Source organism: Brachionichthys hirsutus, chromosome 22 (genome assembly GCF_040956055.1).
Source record: "Brachionichthys hirsutus isolate HB-005 chromosome 22, CSIRO-AGI_Bhir_v1, whole genome shotgun sequence".
NCBI lineage: Eukaryota > Metazoa > Chordata > Actinopteri > Lophiiformes > Brachionichthyidae > Brachionichthys > Brachionichthys hirsutus.
In genome coordinates this window covers 7,640,034-7,658,614 of record NC_090918.1, presented here as the reverse complement: position 1 = coordinate 7,658,614, position 18,581 = coordinate 7,640,034, and the positions used below count along the sequence as shown (strand labels likewise).

The 18,581-nt window shown below is 43.5% G+C and overlaps 1 protein-coding gene across 1 annotated transcript in view; it reads right to left on the bottom strand.

Moving 5' to 3' along the window:
• iqsec3a (IQ motif and Sec7 domain ArfGEF 3a) overlaps window positions 1–18,581 on the bottom strand; it is a 52,674-nt gene that overhangs the window by 15,624 nt on the left and 18,469 nt on the right. The window contains exons 3-5 of the mRNA XM_068755234.1: window positions 12,158–12,731; window positions 5,944–7,208; window positions 550–711 (exon numbers count right to left, since the gene is read on the bottom strand). Of these exons, the coding sequence (XP_068611335.1) occupies window positions 550–711; window positions 5,944–7,208; window positions 12,158–12,731 (2,001 nt within the window). The remainder of the gene's footprint in view (window positions 1–549; window positions 712–5,943; window positions 7,209–12,157; window positions 12,732–18,581) is intronic.

The window sequence follows — 18,581 nt, the reverse complement described above, 5'->3', positions numbered from 1 at the left end:
ACCTTTTGTGGTTGATGTGCCAAGTTAAAGGGAAATGGCAAACAGGAGAATTTAGTGGGGGGAGGGGGGGAGTAAAAAGCAAAGTGAGGAAGGTGTTCAAAAATGGGAATAAATGGGAAAGAGATTTCTGCAGTTTCAAAGAAAACAATGCCAGCAAGTTTGCTGACATGTAATTGGAGGGGAAAATGCATCATGTATGTGTGTGTTTGTTGTAGCAACACAATTATCCCTAATCTGTCACAATTATTTGCTATGAAAAAAGGACAAGGCTGTTTTTTTATTTTATTTTTTACCTGTATTCAAAAGCGTTACCATTGGAAAAATCAGATGCAGTCTTGTTGAAGCTGTTGTGATGCTTACATTCTAGCCAAAATGGTCATGTGTGCACAAGTGAAAGGTTTGGATACTGAATTTGCAGCTGAGGTTTCACATTCAGAGTTTATCAAACGTGCATGCTTCTCTAAAATGCATTTCGATTGCTGAAGTTGAGAGAATTTAGGAGAATTTCCTCGCCACACGGCCTGTAAAGAAATATCCAAAGCTACTCACTCCAGAACATCTCTATTGAAGGGCTTCTTGCTGTTGCCGAGGAACTCTCCTATCATCTGCCTGCTCAAGCCTTTCCTCTGCAGCAGGAAGTGGGCAACACCAATGGGCGTGTCCGGGATGAAGCCTCGGGAGATCAGGAACTGAAGGCCCTTGTCAGGATTTCTGGGGGAAAATAAATAAGGAAAAAAAACAAATAAGGGAGGAACTCAGTTGGTGAAAGAAAGTGATGATAGTGTTTTAAAACTGCTGAGCTACAGTTTAGTGGCGGCGGCGGTGTCGCTGTGACGGATGATTTGCATTAGCTTGGGTCTTCTTAACCACACTTAGCGACACTGATAAGTCCATCTATTCTAGTTAGCAGCATCTAGGGACACACAGTGGGACACACAGTGGGACACAAGTGTGAACCAAAGCAGACTTTAAAAAAAGGGGGACGCTGCAGCTACGCTGACTCTGGTATGACCTGGAGCATCTGGAGGAGGTTTATGGTTTTCATAATCAATCTCACTGGCGCTGCATCAAACATACCCGGAGCCATCATGGTGATGCTGAGGGGGGGGGGGGCAAAACACTCCGATGGAAGGCATATTTTTTCTACAAATGTGCCTTTGCAGTAGTGGGCTTTTGTTTTCCTTGAGCAGCCCGTGGGACAAATGGCCTCTCAAACCAATGAGACATTTTTCAACCATTGTGTTTTCAGAATAATTGCTCAGCCTCTCGTTATATCTGGTAGCCGTCTGAGGCTAATGGTCTTTAATTGCATTGTTCTAAATAACTGATAATTACTCTTTGGCCAATTTAACTGTTATCTAATTGTTTGTTTCCTCCACCAAAGCAGGGTTTGTTGGTCAATAAGCAGATTTTTCGACAGAATTCGACAGAATTCCATTACATTTATGAGGTATATTGTCCCCGGGATGCAAGAGAGGTGAGGTTCTGATCTGGATAATGGTTGGCTGGTTGGGATATTGGACCTTGGACCTGGACAGCGGTGTCGCAGCCCCCCCTCCCCCTCTCTGGTCTACATACAGCATTTAAAACACAGCCTTTTACGTAACGAAGCAGTGTTTGTGTGTACCGCCGCTAATGGGTTCAGCGATGCAAGGGTTGGGACAGACAGGAGGATAAAGGGCAGGATAAGGGGAGGAGGTTGGAAGGAATCCAGAATCTAGCAGATGTGTAGGAATGGGAATGGGAGGAGAGAGGGGGCGGGAGGACGCTGGCGCGCCTGGAAGCATCTGCTGCGACAGCCGCAACACGCTCTCAGCTTCCAGCTCACCCTCTCAGCTGAGGGTGATGGCGCGCCAAAACGAAATTGGCAGAGAAGGCTCACTTGAAGTCTGTCCGACAACAGAGGGATCACATATGATTATTGGGTGATTATTATTTGGAGTCACAGGATGAAGGAAAGAAGGGAGAGATACACTAATTGAACACAGCTATCAGGCCAAGAATAGCCAATCGGGTTGGTCTAGGAGGCACATGGAACAGGAAACCTCAAAAACTGTGTATGCTGCAGAGCCATAAAATAGTTGTGATGAGCAGAAAACAGAAGATTTATGCTCAGAATCAACAATATGCAAAAGACATGGTGTGCAATAATTGTTTCTTGGTAGCCAAGGTTGCCTGCAGTTGATTTGAAACCACTTGCATTTGCTAGTAAACTCACACTGACTTTGATGACGGCAGCTCGGAAAACACTCTAAATGCTCTTGTGAAGCTCTCACGACTCATTTGGAGGACGTGGACGAGCTCACATTTGCTGTTTGAGTAGGAGAGCGTGCCGACGGAACAGGCGATTTGCAGACGAAGCTATAGAAGTGGCTGAAGTATGAGAAGAGAAAAGCACAACACAAAGACACACCGAAGACAGAGACAGATCAAAGAGAGGGAATGCGAGACAGTGCCAGGCGGGACCCAGATGTCATGCTAAAGCGATAGAATGCCCTGGCCCCTGGCCATCTGTGTCCTTCACACATGCTTTTTGCAAATAGGCAATTTTTTATCTTTGACTCACGCCCGATCAGAAGTACTCGACCCCCTTTCAGCACCTTCCTATGTTCAGGTGTATTGTACATGTGCGTCGCGGCGGTGGGGCCGTTTTATGACCTTTACAGGTGTTTGAGTGTCGGCACAGCACGCTGCCTGTTCCTCCAGATGCACACATTTCTGTTTCTGTGCCAATTAGGGTTGGATTGATGGCTGGTTATCGGCCCTGTGCAATTTCCTGAGTGTGTAATACAAGTCAGTAAACGCTTCAAAGCCCCAAATCATTACACCAACATGAACTCTGCTGAACGCTGCTGCTCCTGTCCGTCAAGTATCCATTCCCCGACAGGCAAGAAAATAATGCCATGGCAGCCGTCTTGCTCAGGTTAGCAATTTTTCTGTCTGCCATCTTTTTTGTGTGTCAGATTTACACCCAGAGTCCTGTCATACGAGCACCTCTGTCAACATGTTCAAAATGTATTTACTTGTTTAAGATTCGCCACGATCTTTCTATGCACAATAGAAACGCTGCCTCTGTTTTCCATCTGGAATTCAGAGTCTTTAATTATGTGCCGTGGAATGTTAATGCAGAAAAGCTCTGTGTGCACGTCGACTAGCGGAAGCAGTTCAGATCTGTCTGCCTCTTCAAGTGTAGCGTCACAATCTATCACCTTATGCACGTCTCTTCTATTTATTTCGTGCTCCATTTTAACGGAGGCCGGGAAATCACTGACCTTTTGCGACTCGAGATTGCAGAGATTTGTCTAACACAGTTGTGTAAAACGGAAAAGCCACCCGTACACAAAAATGTAAACCTTGCCAGACTATCTATCATTGGCGTCACACCTGCTGACATCCTTGCCTTTCCGCCCCCCTCCCCTGCTGGATGTTTAGCAGCAGCTCTTGTCCTTGATGCATTCTCCCTCCCTGTACTGCATGGAGTCATTGTCATTCCAGCCACACTCAAGGTGGAAACTTTATCAAGAGTTCTCTCTCAACCCCTCCATCTTTTCGTGCCGCTTTCAGCTCCTTTTTTTCGTGCTGTTGCCTTTTGATTCATCTCTCTCTTCTTCTTTTTTTTTTATTCTTGTACAGGCAGATGCACACACACACACACACACACAAAAACCTCACTTCAGTTGACTTCCTCTTTTGTTTTTCTCACCCCTTCATGCTACAGTGGCACGTGGACCGAATGCTTGCACCTAACCTTACCCAAGCGTGGGCACATGTGTGAGCTTCGTGTTGTTGTTGTTGACGTGATGAAGCAATATCCAAGTTTTAGCTTCAAGCAAACAGCTCTGTTTAAAATGCAAAGCAAACGATGGCGCAGGTATTACAGGGAGGATATGAACTGGTGGAACTAATAAGCTTCTGGCTCGATGAGTTTCTCCCTACTCCTCATTCTGCCTCCCTCTTTCCTTGTCATCAATTTATTAAAAGTCAGCTTATCTTTCAAGGTATTTTAATCAAGGGAATGAGAAGCGGGGTTCGAAAAAGACTACGAGACCAGTCGTTTGCTGACAATATCTGCCAAGATGTTTGGAAACCTATGAGCAAACTCGAAACTTTGATTGAACTCATGTCATCACTAATGAGGACAGTCTGACTTCCCCTTGGAAGCTATATGCACATAAAGAGCAGCTGAGTGTTTCAAAAGCAACCCGAACAAACAGGTAAATGCTGCAACTGGTCTTTCTCCGTCCCTCTAGATGTGGTTTAGAGTAGCATTATCCAAGTGGACATGCTCAAGAAGCTAATGTCATGGTTTGGTACATTTTTGTGTCACTGCAATATATTTTGAAAAGCATGGATATAGAGATGGTTGATGGGATTTAGGGACCAAAAAAATAAATAAAAATTGACTAAAATTTCATTCCGGTTCCCAGAGTGTCAGTTCACACAGTGCTGGAGGAGCTTTTAATCACATTCAAGACTCTCAGCAGAATGACTAATGAAGAATTTCAGGCTTTGTGGATCATTGCCATAATTATATGAATTCAACCCTCATATATTCCAATTACAAGCTACTTATTCGTTAGTTAAGCCCAACTTGCAATGCTGTTTGTGTGAGTGACTGCATATATACCTATGTTCGCATACGTGGGTTGTTTTGGTCCTCCAGGGTGGGAAGCTAATGGAGCATATGGAAAACCCACTATGTAATTAAAGATTTCTTCAAAGGGGGCTGTTGGCCGCTGAGCACATTATCAGGTGCTACGTGGGTACAAACAGTTCCAAAACCAGAAAGTGCTTTGAGCAGGAAACCATTTAAAGTTAGCTCCTTTAAATATATTTCACTCACTTTATCGATTCGAATGAAATGACATCATAATGTCGCAAAAGGTTTGACTGACAAGTCACGTCATACATCACGGGCCCCCTGTTTCGCAGAAGTTCATCTTGAGCCGTCCCTGGAGCGATAGCATCGGTGAAATGAAATGGCATTTCTCCCGGTCTCTCAGTGCCATGGAGACGTGCTGCAGACAGGTGCAGCACGCTTATCAGGCTTTGACTTTGCCACTCTTCACTAAGCAGCAGGAGAGGAACTGAACGCACAGAGAATGAAAAGCAGCCAAAAGCAAGTAAGCTTTCAACAACACATATCTTGTGGTGGGATATCTGTGAAGCCTTGAAGGTGCTTTGGTGACTTTACTGGTTACCAGTCGCGAAGTATATGACCTGGGTTACTGGCATGGGAAACGCACTTTTAGAGTCGTGTCTTACCTGATGTCCGTATTTGCACCATCGAGGTCTTCTAGAGTTTTAGTGTAACACATGGAGGATTCCTCCAACACTTTTTGGCTAAACTCATGAACTAAAGCAAAGACAACCCAATCTCAGTTTAGCAATCATAACTTGGCACTGTCATGTTTGGGATCTGTCCATATTTTCAGCAGTGTGCTTTGGGCTTTTAAAAAGAGCAATACTTGTCATTTTCAGAATTTGGATCATTATGTTGTTTTTTTCCTTCCAAAAGCCAAAAAATGGTCAGAAAACAAGTTCATGGAATAAATTAAACAGTTCGATTTCCGATTCCGACTTTAGCTGCAATCATTATTAGTGGCGCCATTGGAGGTTAGTTAAGTTAAGTTAGTTTGTTAGCTGAGCAAAACAACGCGGTTAATTTACATTTACATGCCGACCTTTTGTGGGGGACATGTGGCTTTAAAAGTTTGATCTATACCAAGTCTATTTGAGGGGACTTTTCGCAAGCGTTCGTTTGCAAATGAGTTAGCTGGAAATATCCAAAACTCGGCCATCATTTACAATCTAGTAAATAAAATGGAAAATAGAAGCCAGAATATATGGATACGAGTTGAATTACATTTTTTTGTTGTAATTGTTAGAAACCAAATTACAACTCCCTGAACACGGAAGAACGAAAGCTCTGTGGCCACTCACACATTGAAGAGGTTGAGACCGATTCTGTAGAGGCGTTTCCGCATGACGTCAGTGGACAGCGTGGGGGATTTACAGCTCGCGGGGTTCTCGCAGTGGTAGCGCGGCAGGCTGAGGATCATGGCCTGCAGCGCTTCCTTAGACGACGCTTCAGACGTGGACCGCGCCTCCGTCGAGGTGCTGCTGCTGCTCATCTGCTCTGAGCTGTTGTCGGCTGTCTCTGAGCCACATCTATTGACCTCCAGTGGGTCAACCATGGGGGCGCCCCCCAGCAGTACAGCCCCCTGTGGCGGAGGGACATAAGGAGGACCCCTGGAAGGAGTTGCTACCAACACAGCTTCTTCTCCTCCTCTGCATTGAGGGGCAGCCATTCTATCTAGTGGGGTTTGGGAAGGTTGATCCTCCTCCACCAGATCTTCTTCACTCGGAGGAGGAGCAGGGAATTCAATGTCCTGGTCATCTTCTAGATTTGATTCTGGGGGTGGTGGAGGCTCTTGTGGGGGTGGCGGGGGGTCTATGTAATCAGCTGGGAACCCGGAGGGAGGAGGAGGGGGTTCTTGTGTGGGGAGCGAGTAAATAGAAGGCGTTGAAGAGTTTGTTGTGGATGTCGTGTAGGCTCCTTGTTGCTGGACGCAGCTGCCGAGGGTAACGGAAGTGGAGGACTCCATGACCGAGGAGGAAACACGGAAGTTCTGGCTGTCAAACTGCACAGTCACATCCCGGAATGCCATCATTAGCTTACTTGCACTTTTCGACAGGTCACTTGGGTCCACTGGGGCTTGAGGAACAGTCGACTCGCCCACGCGGCCTGCTTCTCCTCCGGCCGCCACTCCTGGTGCCGCTGCACCAAAGGAGTCGGCACTGAACTGATACGTGCCACCTTCTTGCAGCGAACACATGGTCTTCAGGCTCCAGTTGCTCAGTGCATCGTCGATGGACTTTGCCAGTGACTGTACCTGCTCGGTGAAAGAGTCTTCTAGGTCAGTCAGGGTGCCACCGACCGTGGTCGGCAGGGATGGCGAGCGCACCAACGGGATGCCAGCCAAGTTACAGCCTTCTGCCAGGGCCCGTTCAGCTGAGAAGCCTTCTGTGTTGTGCACACGAACCTTGCGCAAGGAAATACGTCGAGGAAGACGACTCTCGAGCAGCGAATTGCGGATCTTCTCAAAGTTCTTGCTGAGCTGGTACTGGCGGAAGGCCGTTTGGATCTTGCAGGCGGCGCGGCGGGAGATGAGGTGTCCGCCGTATTTGAGCTCTAACATTTCGATCTACAAAACGGATGACAGAAAGACAGAGGGGGGGGTTAATTGCTGCAATCTCTGTTTCAGAATGCATAAGAATTTACAAATAGTAGCAAAAACAGAACCGTTGGGGCTCCAAAGTAGCTGATTAGAATTTGTATATTAAACAGAAAATACAGAAACATTCCCAATGACAAATTTCAAATGTTCCTTTATTTTAAGCCCGTTGAATAGCAACATGAAAAGTCAAGTGGAATGAAGGTGAAATGACTGAGATGGATGGTGATGAATGTAAATAATCAAAAATCCAAGGGGCGGAAAAGCAGCTGTATGAAGTCAAGTCAATCCAAATGACATCCTTAGATTGCTCAGTAATTCTTCTTTCCAGGCTGACTTCTTAACGCCTCTAATGAAACTATGTGCGCAGTTAGGGCACCGCCAAGGTTTGAAATCACGAACACAGGAAAGGCTGACTCATGGCATTTGGTGCAGAGTTCTCATTTCCTCAGCAAATGGAAGACTCAGAATTCCATAGAGATCCTCCAGACAACTGACATCGAACAAGCCGTTAATGGTGCCTGTGAAACATTGCTCAAATGCTGTGGGAAATGGCTATAGATATGTAATATCGCCATCCTCGTCTGGCGGCAGCTCAAACACTTGATGAAACCTCTTTGAGCTTCCCAGAACAATCAGGGTGTGGGTATCTGTGGAAGTGCCGAGAAGGAGCTCTTATCTTCCAGAGTCGCTCTGCAATCCCTTTTATGCGGGCTAAAATCGTCAAATATAATCCTGTGTCTAACTTTATCAAGGGCATGAGTGTGGAGGAGGACACAGCTTTGAAAGAACAATGACAGTGATGATTTTCCAAATAAATGAACACGTTCTACATACGCCGCATATAAAATGCGTTTCGAAAATAAGCATTGCATTGCATTTCCCAGAAATTAAAATCTTTGTTGTTCCCTGACTCGGTCAGAAGCTTTCCATGAGCATCAGGCTATTGTGCTCTTGTGGATTAACTTATATCGCTCATGCATGCCCATATGCAAATGGAAAGCATTGAAATGTCGCATAGCCGAGGTTCAAAACGTGACCTTGAGCTGCTGCTATTTTTATTTTTTTTGACCCAACTGGCATCTCTTTATATTCTGTAATGCCTCTAGGTTTTTGCAATCTGCGATAAGTGGTTAGTTCAACCAGATGCAGCCTCTGCCGTTGTCATTGCAGAAATGGAATCACATTCAAAGCTCTTTAGAAAAGTGGAATGACACTGGAAATCCATCTTATCTGCTCCATTTACATTTCACTGCAGAGTCTCTGCAAGTAAAGTGAGACGTAGTGAGAATACTAAGGTAGCTGCTGAATAGGAGGCTGGTTCGGAGCCCTATACTGTATCCGCTAATGCTAACCTCTCGTCAGCGTCTTTCAGACAGGTCAAACTCCACCTGAATATTCAGCGACTTTGTATCCTGGATTGTTCTTTGACTACGACGTATGCCCTCTTTGAATTATGAGCCCTATCAACATGGCTGTGCTCCAAAAGCAAGAGTCTTTTTTAATCGGTTGCAGATTTGAAATAACTGAGCTCATTAGTCATTAAAGTGTCCCCTCATCAGACGACATTCTACACAAAGTTCCACTGGAGGACAGGCGCCCTTGAGTGTGAGAAAGGACCATTAGCATGGCTGCCTTGATTAAATGTGGCAGTCTGGCTTGTTTGCTTTTCCTCGCCGCATAAGCGATGATGGGATGGTGAATAAAGCATTTGGGTCACGTCGGTTGCTTAATCGGGGTGCGTATTTGATACGCCTTTGCCATTTTGGCCACCAGGAGAAGCTGGGACAGGATGATGTTCTCTGTGGTCCAAGCGGAAGCTCAGAGGGGGTAGAGCCTTCTCTGTCACGGCACTAAGACTGTGGAACAAATTACCGCCTGTACATCAGGCCGTCCCCTTCAATGCCCGTCTGAAAAAGAGACTGAAGACGTACTTTTATTCATTGGCGTTCAAGGAGGCGTGACGCTGTGGCCTTAGGTGCACTCTTTATTATCTACCCTTATGTTTCCCATTTTTCATTTCATGTTAATTAAATACATTTATGCTTCAATCTTGCACGTGTGATTCAGTTTAGCAGTAGACTTATTTCAAGAATGGTTAGGACTACAATTATCAGTGCATGAAAGTTTGACAGAGACTATAAGTTCACATTGGGGTTGATGTTATGGTTCGACATTGTTGCCATTGCTGACTGTTCTAATTGTTCTGCCTGTTCTTTCTGGCAGTGTGCACAGCTGAGGGTGGTTTGGCTGATCGCGCCGCCAAGACGCCTGGTTCTCATCTCCTCTAATCACCTCCCTACTTAACCCCGGTGCCTGACAAAGCAGATCCCATCGTGAGCAGAAGTGAGGGGCAAAATGCAAAACTGTGATTATTGGTTTTCCTACTCATGCACACTGTCTTTCTGCACAGATACATCTGCATGATTAGTGGGATGATTATATAACGGAAAAAACTGGGACACAACTAATGCTGAATGTATTACAGGACGAGGATGACAATGAACAACTTGATATCGTCAGAAGATGGCGATCCGTTAAGCTGATTTATCCTTGACCAAAGTCACGCTGGCGCAGAGAGAAACTAGATGACATGAACCCTGGAGTCTCATCAGACTAAAACTGTGAAGATATATTTTCACTCGTCCCAGCAGTGACCTATTGAACCAATTCCTTCATATAAGACAATAGAACATATTGAAAAATTAGTGATGAATTCATTTATAATTGAACTGAAGATTTGAATCTTATTATATGGATATTACATTTAGATGGATAGATCGCATTTAATTATTCGTATTCAAAAATGTGTAGAAATATATTTCCATACCTTATTTTTATTTTATTTTTATCTTATCCCTACAAGCTATTAAATATTCATGTTAAACTATAAGAACTGCCAGACTGGAGGTTTGTTATCTACAAAGTGGAGACGATGCTGTAATTTTAGTCATGTTCTATTCAGAGACTCTTAATGAATTTGGTTTTGCAAATTAATGAGCCAATGTAAAAAATTACAAACATTTTGATTTCCAATTTTTTTTCTAAATTACTTGCTTCTAAATTACACACTTGTGATGCACAGACTTTCCCTTGGTATGAAATTAACACCTTGTTTTAAATTAATGCTTTAAAATATAACATTTCAAGTTAACATTTTAAATTTTGACCAAATTTAAAGATTACAGAAAACCAGTTGAAGTGAAGTAAGTCAATCCTCCAATACTTCATGATAAGCTTTTTTTCCCCCCTATCAATCGAGGAATCGCCCAGCAGATCCAATTACACTCACATTGATCTGCTGATGCATCAACCCCCTCCGCCCCAACTGTACAGATAGGAGATCAATGCAGCTGATCTGGCAGTGTTGACAGGGAGATAGTGGAATGGAGAGACTTTCAGATGTGAGATTAAAGGAGTGAAAATGACACAGGCTAAATAACCTTTAATCTTGAATTGGGAAGCTAATTCAAAAAAGACTGGAAATTGAGGTGACATAAAGTAATCGCCTAATGCAAGAACATTAGTTCCAGTGGCCAATCGCTTTGAGGATTGATTTTAATAGACCGCCACGGTAATGCTTTGGGAGCTAATCTTGCAGTTGTGTTTTCTCTTGTCCTTCACTGAATTTAAACAAATACTGACAGTCACCTCTGAATGTAATTATCTTAATGCAAGGTGCCCTGACAATCGCAAATGCCGACATCAGTTAATGTGCTGTAAAATGCAGATTCCCAGCGTTCAGGTTTTAAATGTCTCGTTGTATCCAACTGAAACTAATATACAAAGCTGGTCAATTTACAACACTAAAAAAAATCAGAAAATTACAACTCTTTATTATTCAGATGCTGGAGATTGGGGATTTTTCTTTGCATTTCTTTGTTAAAATTGAAAAGGGGTACAACGCTTCGATAAGTGAGGGGCTCACATGAGAATGCTCGGTCAAACTCCAAAAAAACAACAACGATGTGTACCATAATGCATTTCAGTGCAATTAAGGCGCATCTCTGTTTCTCACTCTCCACCAGCCAAAAAACATCATACCGTACAAATATTTTTGTGTTTGGTTTGCAATGAGTAAACTGATGTAAGACGCCGCCTTTTAGACTAGAGCTTTGTTAAAACCCCTCCAGGAGCTCCACAACCTGGACCACAAACCGTGCTGCCTTACCTGGTCGAAGGATGTTGGGAGGATGGATGATAATGAAAACAGATGGCGGGTGCCTGATGGGTCTGGAAATGGAGATGATTATGCAATGACGTCCCACACCCTGACAAACGGCATGGTCAGAACACAGACACAAGAACATGGTAAATACAAGTTTGAGTGCAGTCACAGCTCAGAACATATCAGTTGAACAAAATTCACGTAATTGGCTGCGTTAAGAGGAGAACAGACTGCACGCGTTCACCATGGAAACGCAGGGATTTTCCACCATTTGAGTATCACTTAAAGAAAAGCAAAATTAAAACGCTCTTCATTCATGCAGACCCAACTTGTTTTCACATATTCTTTATTTTACCCCAATGGGTGCATCCCTGTCAAAAATAATGCAGTGCGTTAAAGACCTGGAAATAAGAATCAATACGCATGAATCAATCTATGTTTACATTTCAACACGACTGTGAAATGCATGGAAATCAATGAACAATGTGAAACGTATGTCAGTGAAATGATGGCATGGCGAATGGCAACGATGCTTTGTGATTAGCTGATCAAGAAGTGCCAATAACGATCAATGCGACAAACAGCCGGGAATAAGAATCTCATCTTTTGCCCCAAATCGAAACTGCTTCTCAGCAGAAACCTAAACGTCACAAACATGTCAGACCACAAGATGTACGACACACACAGGCCTGAGGCCCACGCGCTTCCCTCTCCCAGACAACACAGCAACCCCCCCCCAACACAACCCTACCTGCTTATTCTTGAGGTCAAGTGAGAGCTCATAGTCGGAGGTGGCAGAGTGCGAACCGGCCCCATTGCGATGCACCCTCAAGGGAGATGCCGTGTGATGCAGGCTGGCTCTCCTTCCAGCCCCACCTCCTTTTGCTCCTCCCCCTTCCTCTTCCTCCTCATCTTCCTGCGTCGCCTCCGCCTCACGCCGTTCGGCCTGCGCCTCCTCTCGCTTTCTGTTCGCCTCTGTAACTTCTTCAGACTGTGTCTTCTCTTGCTCCTCTCCGCTAGGTGACCGGAGTTTCGGGGCATCTGCTGCTGTTTCCTCACTGGGACCCTCGGATTTAGGCTGAGGTTGAGGCTCAGGCTCGGTCTTCGGCTGAGACTGAAGCTGAGGTTCCGGCGCTGGCTGAGGTTTGATTTCAGGGGTCTGTGGTCGGGGCTCCGACTGGGGCTGCAGCTGCGGTGGCTGAGTCTGTGGTTGAGTCTCATGCTGCTGTTTCTGGGGCTGCGGATGTGATTCGACCTCACTCTGCTGCTTCCCCTCTCCTCCCTTCCCTTCCTCCCCCAAAGATGAGTCCGGAGAAAGGTCATCGCTGCAGAAAGGAGGAGAAAACGCAGAGTGAGGTTGCTGCTGCATCCGTGGTGAGCTCTGACCTCTTCTCCAGGCTGTCTGGGTTAGTGGTATGAAGTTGACCCCTTTTTTTTTTGTATGATCTCTGTCTGCAGGACCAGTTCATCTGTCTACCTCTTCTATTCTGTCTACATCTGTTGTCTGTCTGGACCCTGACAGACGGTGACACCAGTGAGGCTGTCGAAACACACAGCAACAAACAGCTGACAAAACCACAATGGAGGAGAAGATTAAAAAAAATATCATTTATTTCACAAACCGTCTGAAGAGAAAATGTGGAAAAACAAGAATGCTGACAGCCAGAAGTGACACCCAACATGTGCACGCACACACACACAAGGGAGACAGCTGTGATTTTAATACAATATCTATATTACTTTAGGCTATAGCAGTCTTACAGGGTGCAACATGGGCCACAGAGGAAAGGTAGGAATCTGTGTTTTTGTTTGATCTATGCACAAAAACCAACAAGAGCCTTTCTCACGTTTCCCTTCCAAAATGTGAGAAAATGCGTCAGCTTCTTTTCTAGTCTCTTTCTATGTCGCACCCCTTGTGCTTCATTGCCCTTGCTCCCATTTTAACGAGGAGGGCCTTAATTCCTATTGGTCTGTGACTACCAATAGCGTTGCTTCTAAGTGCATGAAGTCATACGTGCGGTGGTTATTAACGCTGGTTCTGCAGTGTGGACTGGTGTGGTTTCAATTAGGCAAGCCATTGGTAAAATGTTGTGTGTGTGTGTGTGTGTGTGTGTGTGTCCAAAAGTAAGGTCTTGTCCCAAAAAAAAGGAGATTAAAACAAAGTTTGTTCAAAGCATAAAAGTCCTGACTGGGTCTTTCAAGTTATCATTTTCATCACAGGTGGCAGTAGAGAGCATCTTTAGCATTGATATAGCTGGGTCTGCAGCTTCTAAAATAGACCTTGTAAAGGTGATGAATAATGAATAGAGGAATAAAATCTGCTGCTTTGACGCTCAGATGCAGGTGAGCCTAGCCACTTCTGCTCGCAGTCATTCCACTCATTGTTCTGACGATAAATGTGGTCTAACACTTGTTCTGCTGAGAGATAATCCAGCGGGCAATAGCCTGCGTGTGGATTTAAATCTAAACTCCTATAAGGGAATGAGTAAAAGGTTATACAGTCTGTGAGAGAAGTGTTCAGGGATTATATATGAGGGGGCACATTAAAATAGATCACCATGTGAGCGAACGTATTTCTGATAGCGTAATTATGCATGCGTGCATATTTATGTGAAGCATTAGTCACTGTAAACAACTTAAACAGCTCCAGCCTCCGAGTCCGTCACTCTGCGGGTCGCGCTCATTTTATTTCATCTATCCCTGTCACATTCTCTGTCCAACCGTTGCTTCCTGCCACTCCTCCACCAGGTAAGGAGATTGAGCGGTTCCAGGTGTCAACAAGATTGACAAGGCAGAGGAAATCCCTGGATTCCACCTGTCTCAACTTCTCATCTTCACATGTGTCGCTATTGAGAGGATAGTCTGGTGGCTTAGTCCAAACAGAGGCGCCTCCAAACTGTCGTATCTGTGTCTGAGACACTGTGAGGGATGAGGAATGTTGCAGCCTGCATGCCAGAAATGAAACAACAGATTTAGCGCAGCTATTTCTCAGTTAAAAATGTGTTTGTTTATCAAAATAACATGGCCAAGGGTGACCCGTTGTAAAACACTGATAAAACCTCAGCGACTGCTGGGTGACGGCCTCTGAACAGGAAGGCCAGTGTCTTTATGCGGGAGGTTCACTTATCATGCTTCAGGTGTGAACCCTTCGGCACCATGGGCCGCTTTGACTTTCATTAACCTTGATCATTAACCTGCATCATCACTGTGGAAGTACACAGAAGTCTATGGAAGGGTCTATCCTCTGGGGAACCCAGCCAAAGAGTTTCTGAATGGGCCATTATATGGAGGACTACATACCAGAATACATGGCAAATGAGATCCCAGAAGAAGCGGCTGCTCAAGAAAGTACTTTTATTTGTTAGATTCTTTCTTTTTTTGCTTTTATCCTATTCATTTCTTGTTTTCTATTTGCCTCTCAAAATCCAAACTAAAGAGGAATTGATTGGTCGCCTTGTCCCTTCAGTAAAGGCTCCTTCCAATACTGCTTCTACTCTCTGTTTGGCATAAGGCTGATGGGGAATCCTTCAGTTCATCAGGGTGAAGACAAGGACAAACTGGAGCTCACGGCATCCTGCATAAATAAACTTTTCTTGCAGTAGATGTAATTGTACGGGGTGTATTTGATGAATACATCACCCAGGTGGATTGAAAACTCATTACAGTCTTTACAAGTAGCAAAAAACACGACTTACTGCCACATGCAAAACAGAGAATTCAGACTTTCATCATGTTCATTGTGTTACAGTGCTGGGAATGTTTATCAAGGATCAAGTTGCAAAAAATACTCTTTCTGTATTTCAGCTAATTGTCTTCAATGTCACTTTACAGAATGAAGGAAAAACCCAGATGCAACAAAAACGGCACTGCCCTGATAATGGCACAAGTTCAGTGGCGCACCCTTGCTGTTTCTCCGGAGACTGCAAATCATTTCCATTCCAGCGTATTTCAGATAGCCTCACCACTGATAAGAAAGCTCAAGCTATTAAAATGCACAATGACGGCTTCAAATTTAGATAAAAATCCTCCAATCTCTACAATCACAAGGTCATATTGAGTTGTTTTCCTACACTGCCCGCGATCATAAGACATGCATTTACAGTGGTTCAACTAATGGTGTGGAAAAGATCTGCAGTACCCTCGCACCAATAAGTGGCAAAGTCTTTCAGAGCAGAGCAGCAGACAACTAAGTCCAGAAATGGACTGAGAGCCCATTTCAGAAGAGCTGGCTGTAGAATCTGAACCTTAGTGGAGAATGGTTAACCGATATAGCCATGGCATGTATAAATTATGACGTAGGCAGTGGATGACTCACATAGAGCGTTTTTTTTCTCCCCTCAAGGACAAGAAGTTATTTGTGAGCATGAATCAAATGCTTTCTATATAGGAAGAATTGTATCCAGGTTTATTTTACTGAAATATGAACATGAAATATGCTGAAGGTTGCCACGGCACAGCAATGCTTATTCCAACCTCAGATGTTCACCTTGAATAGACATGCAGTGATACAGTACATGGTAGGGGGGGGGGGGTCCCCTTTGTGCTCTCTGTGCACCTCATGTGATCAATCCTGAAGTGATGGATTGGTTAGAGAGATGCAAATCGATATTGTGCTCACTTTAGCGGGACTGCGTGGCTATTAAATCGCACTATTTAGTGAGAAGGAGGCCAAGAGAGCGAAAGAGAAAACCTGTGGCATTAAAGGAAAGAGCTTTTATTTCTTTATTTTTTTATATGTAATCCATACACTACGGACACTGGGGAGTTGGCTGAGGAGGATGGCTAATCAATGTCAACCAGTTTGTTTCCTAAAATAGACCATCAGTCTTTGGTCTCTCATTAAAAGCCCACGCAGGCACTTGTTTTATGGATGGACAGTGATCGGTGTCATAGGGTGAGTCGTTTGAGTTGAAGCTGCACAACTAGTCGCAGCAGTCTCAATATTATGGAGTGAACAAACAAGGCATGTCTTACAAGGGGCCATGATTCTCTGACAATCGGCATTGCAATTACAAAAACACCATTAAGAAATGCGTTTTCAAACACCGACAGCCATGTCTAACAAAGGACCCAACATATTCGTGATAAAACTAAAAGATTATCAAGTTCAAGTTCAATCCCCACAGCAGCAGGTGGCGCTATGCATCGTTGAGTCCAGTTTTGTGTAAGTTTGTAAAAATAAAGTGAATTGATTTGTTAAATTTTGAGGCACACTTCCAGTTATTATATTATCTTATCTCCCATGATGTATTATTTCATGTTGTTTATTGGCAGAGTGTTTTTTGTGTCGTGAAACAAAATACATGAGGTTGTTTATTTTGTCTATTTGTATTTGCAAACCAAACCATGTTTGATTGATTGTTGTAATTTACCTGTCAGACATCTTTTTTTATCATTATTTTACATCACTGTCTAGACTTTTTTTTAATATACTGTATCTTGTTGAATTTTAAGCGAACAAGGATATTTGAACAAGGAGGATTTGCAAACAAACTGCTTGAATTTGAGTATATAGACACGCTACTATAACCACAGGCAAACATCTCAGGGTATAAATACAGGTTGGGCTAGTAAAATATGCATGACAAGTTTTCACATTGGATCTCTTCAAAAGCCGATGCCCCAGGATGTGAGTAAAGTGGATGGAGAATCAGTGGAATATATAAAGTGAAGGAGAAAGAGACAGAAGCCTGGGAAATAACATAGTTGATATCCTGCAACTATATAATGACATTAAAGCACAGTCTAGTTCTCATGACTACGACTTGGGGAAAAAATGGCATTCAATGTGATAGAATGTCTCAAACATTGCTTATTTTCTTTGAAAATGCTATATTATGCCTCTTTTAGAAGAAATAATTGCCTGGACAATCATTTTCGCTTTTTCCACTTGGCCAAACACTTGAGTTGTATAATCAAAAGTCCATTCCTTGTGAATATGCACAAAATAAAGCCATATAAAACCCCTTCGATAAAAGGAACACTGTTAGCAATGGTATGATTATTACATATTTTTACTTTCTCATTTTACTTACTAATTCCCGAAACACTTTCTAAACAAGTTTTAAACTTGCTTTTCTGCATTCACACGAATTGAACTGTGATGCTGCACAGACGTGATAGATTTACATGCTACATTATCTTTCGCTGGAAACACCAGACTGAATATTCACAACATGTTTTATATGATTTAAAATTATTGTGAACTGCAATAAATATCCAAAACGTTGACAAATAGTCACCTTGGGACAGTTTATATGATGCTGGGTTTATGCGGCTTGCTCTTTGAATGAATCTGGCATCCAGGCTATGGAACAAGGATTTATTCCTGCGTTTATGAATGCAATACTTGTCTTTAAGATACTGCAGTCTTTTAGCTTATAGTGCCTCTGTACAACAGAAGTTATTTAAGATCATTTAAGGAGATAAGGTGGCAGATATTGTGACCGCTCCTATGTTGTATCGTCCTCTCCAGTAATAGGAAATCCCCCCCCCAAAACAAATTCATTACTTGTTGTTTGAAGGGCTTTATTGCTGGAACATGTGCAGTGTTTTTCAGCAGGTATGTAAAGCCTGCTTTAGATTGCTGTTGTCATTGCTGAATCTTACTTCCCTGCTTCTTAGTCAAAGCTTGTTACACATAAGTACACATATAATTACATTGCTATATTTATACCCTGTGGCAAAAGCAGCTTTTTGTGGGCTCCTGACACAAAGACAGAAAGAAAAGGGCACGTTCGAGAAAAGTAATGCCTGGAGAAAGCACCAAGCTGCTGCCTCATCTCACTCGAGCCGACCCGCCATCAACCCCCCACCCATGTGATTTCACAAGCTAATTACCCATAATGTGGCACTTTATTTCGGGTGGGCTATCTTCCTTTCTCACAATTTTGAAAATATCCTCAGGAAGCTTCCCAATAGTCTCTTTTTTTTTTGATGATTTGAGGGTTTCATGTCCAACGCTCTGCAGTATGTCCTTAAATCACAGGAGCTTGATGTCACGTGGGAAGACACTCAAATTTCCCTTGGCATTAGCAAGTTTATTTTATCATAATGTTTTTGGGGGCCTTGGCTTTTGGATGTTAGCAACTAATGGATCCTCCTAAAATCTGTCATTTAACTTTCAAAGGCACTGATAGAAATATGTTAATGCTTTTTATTCATAGCCTGTAAGT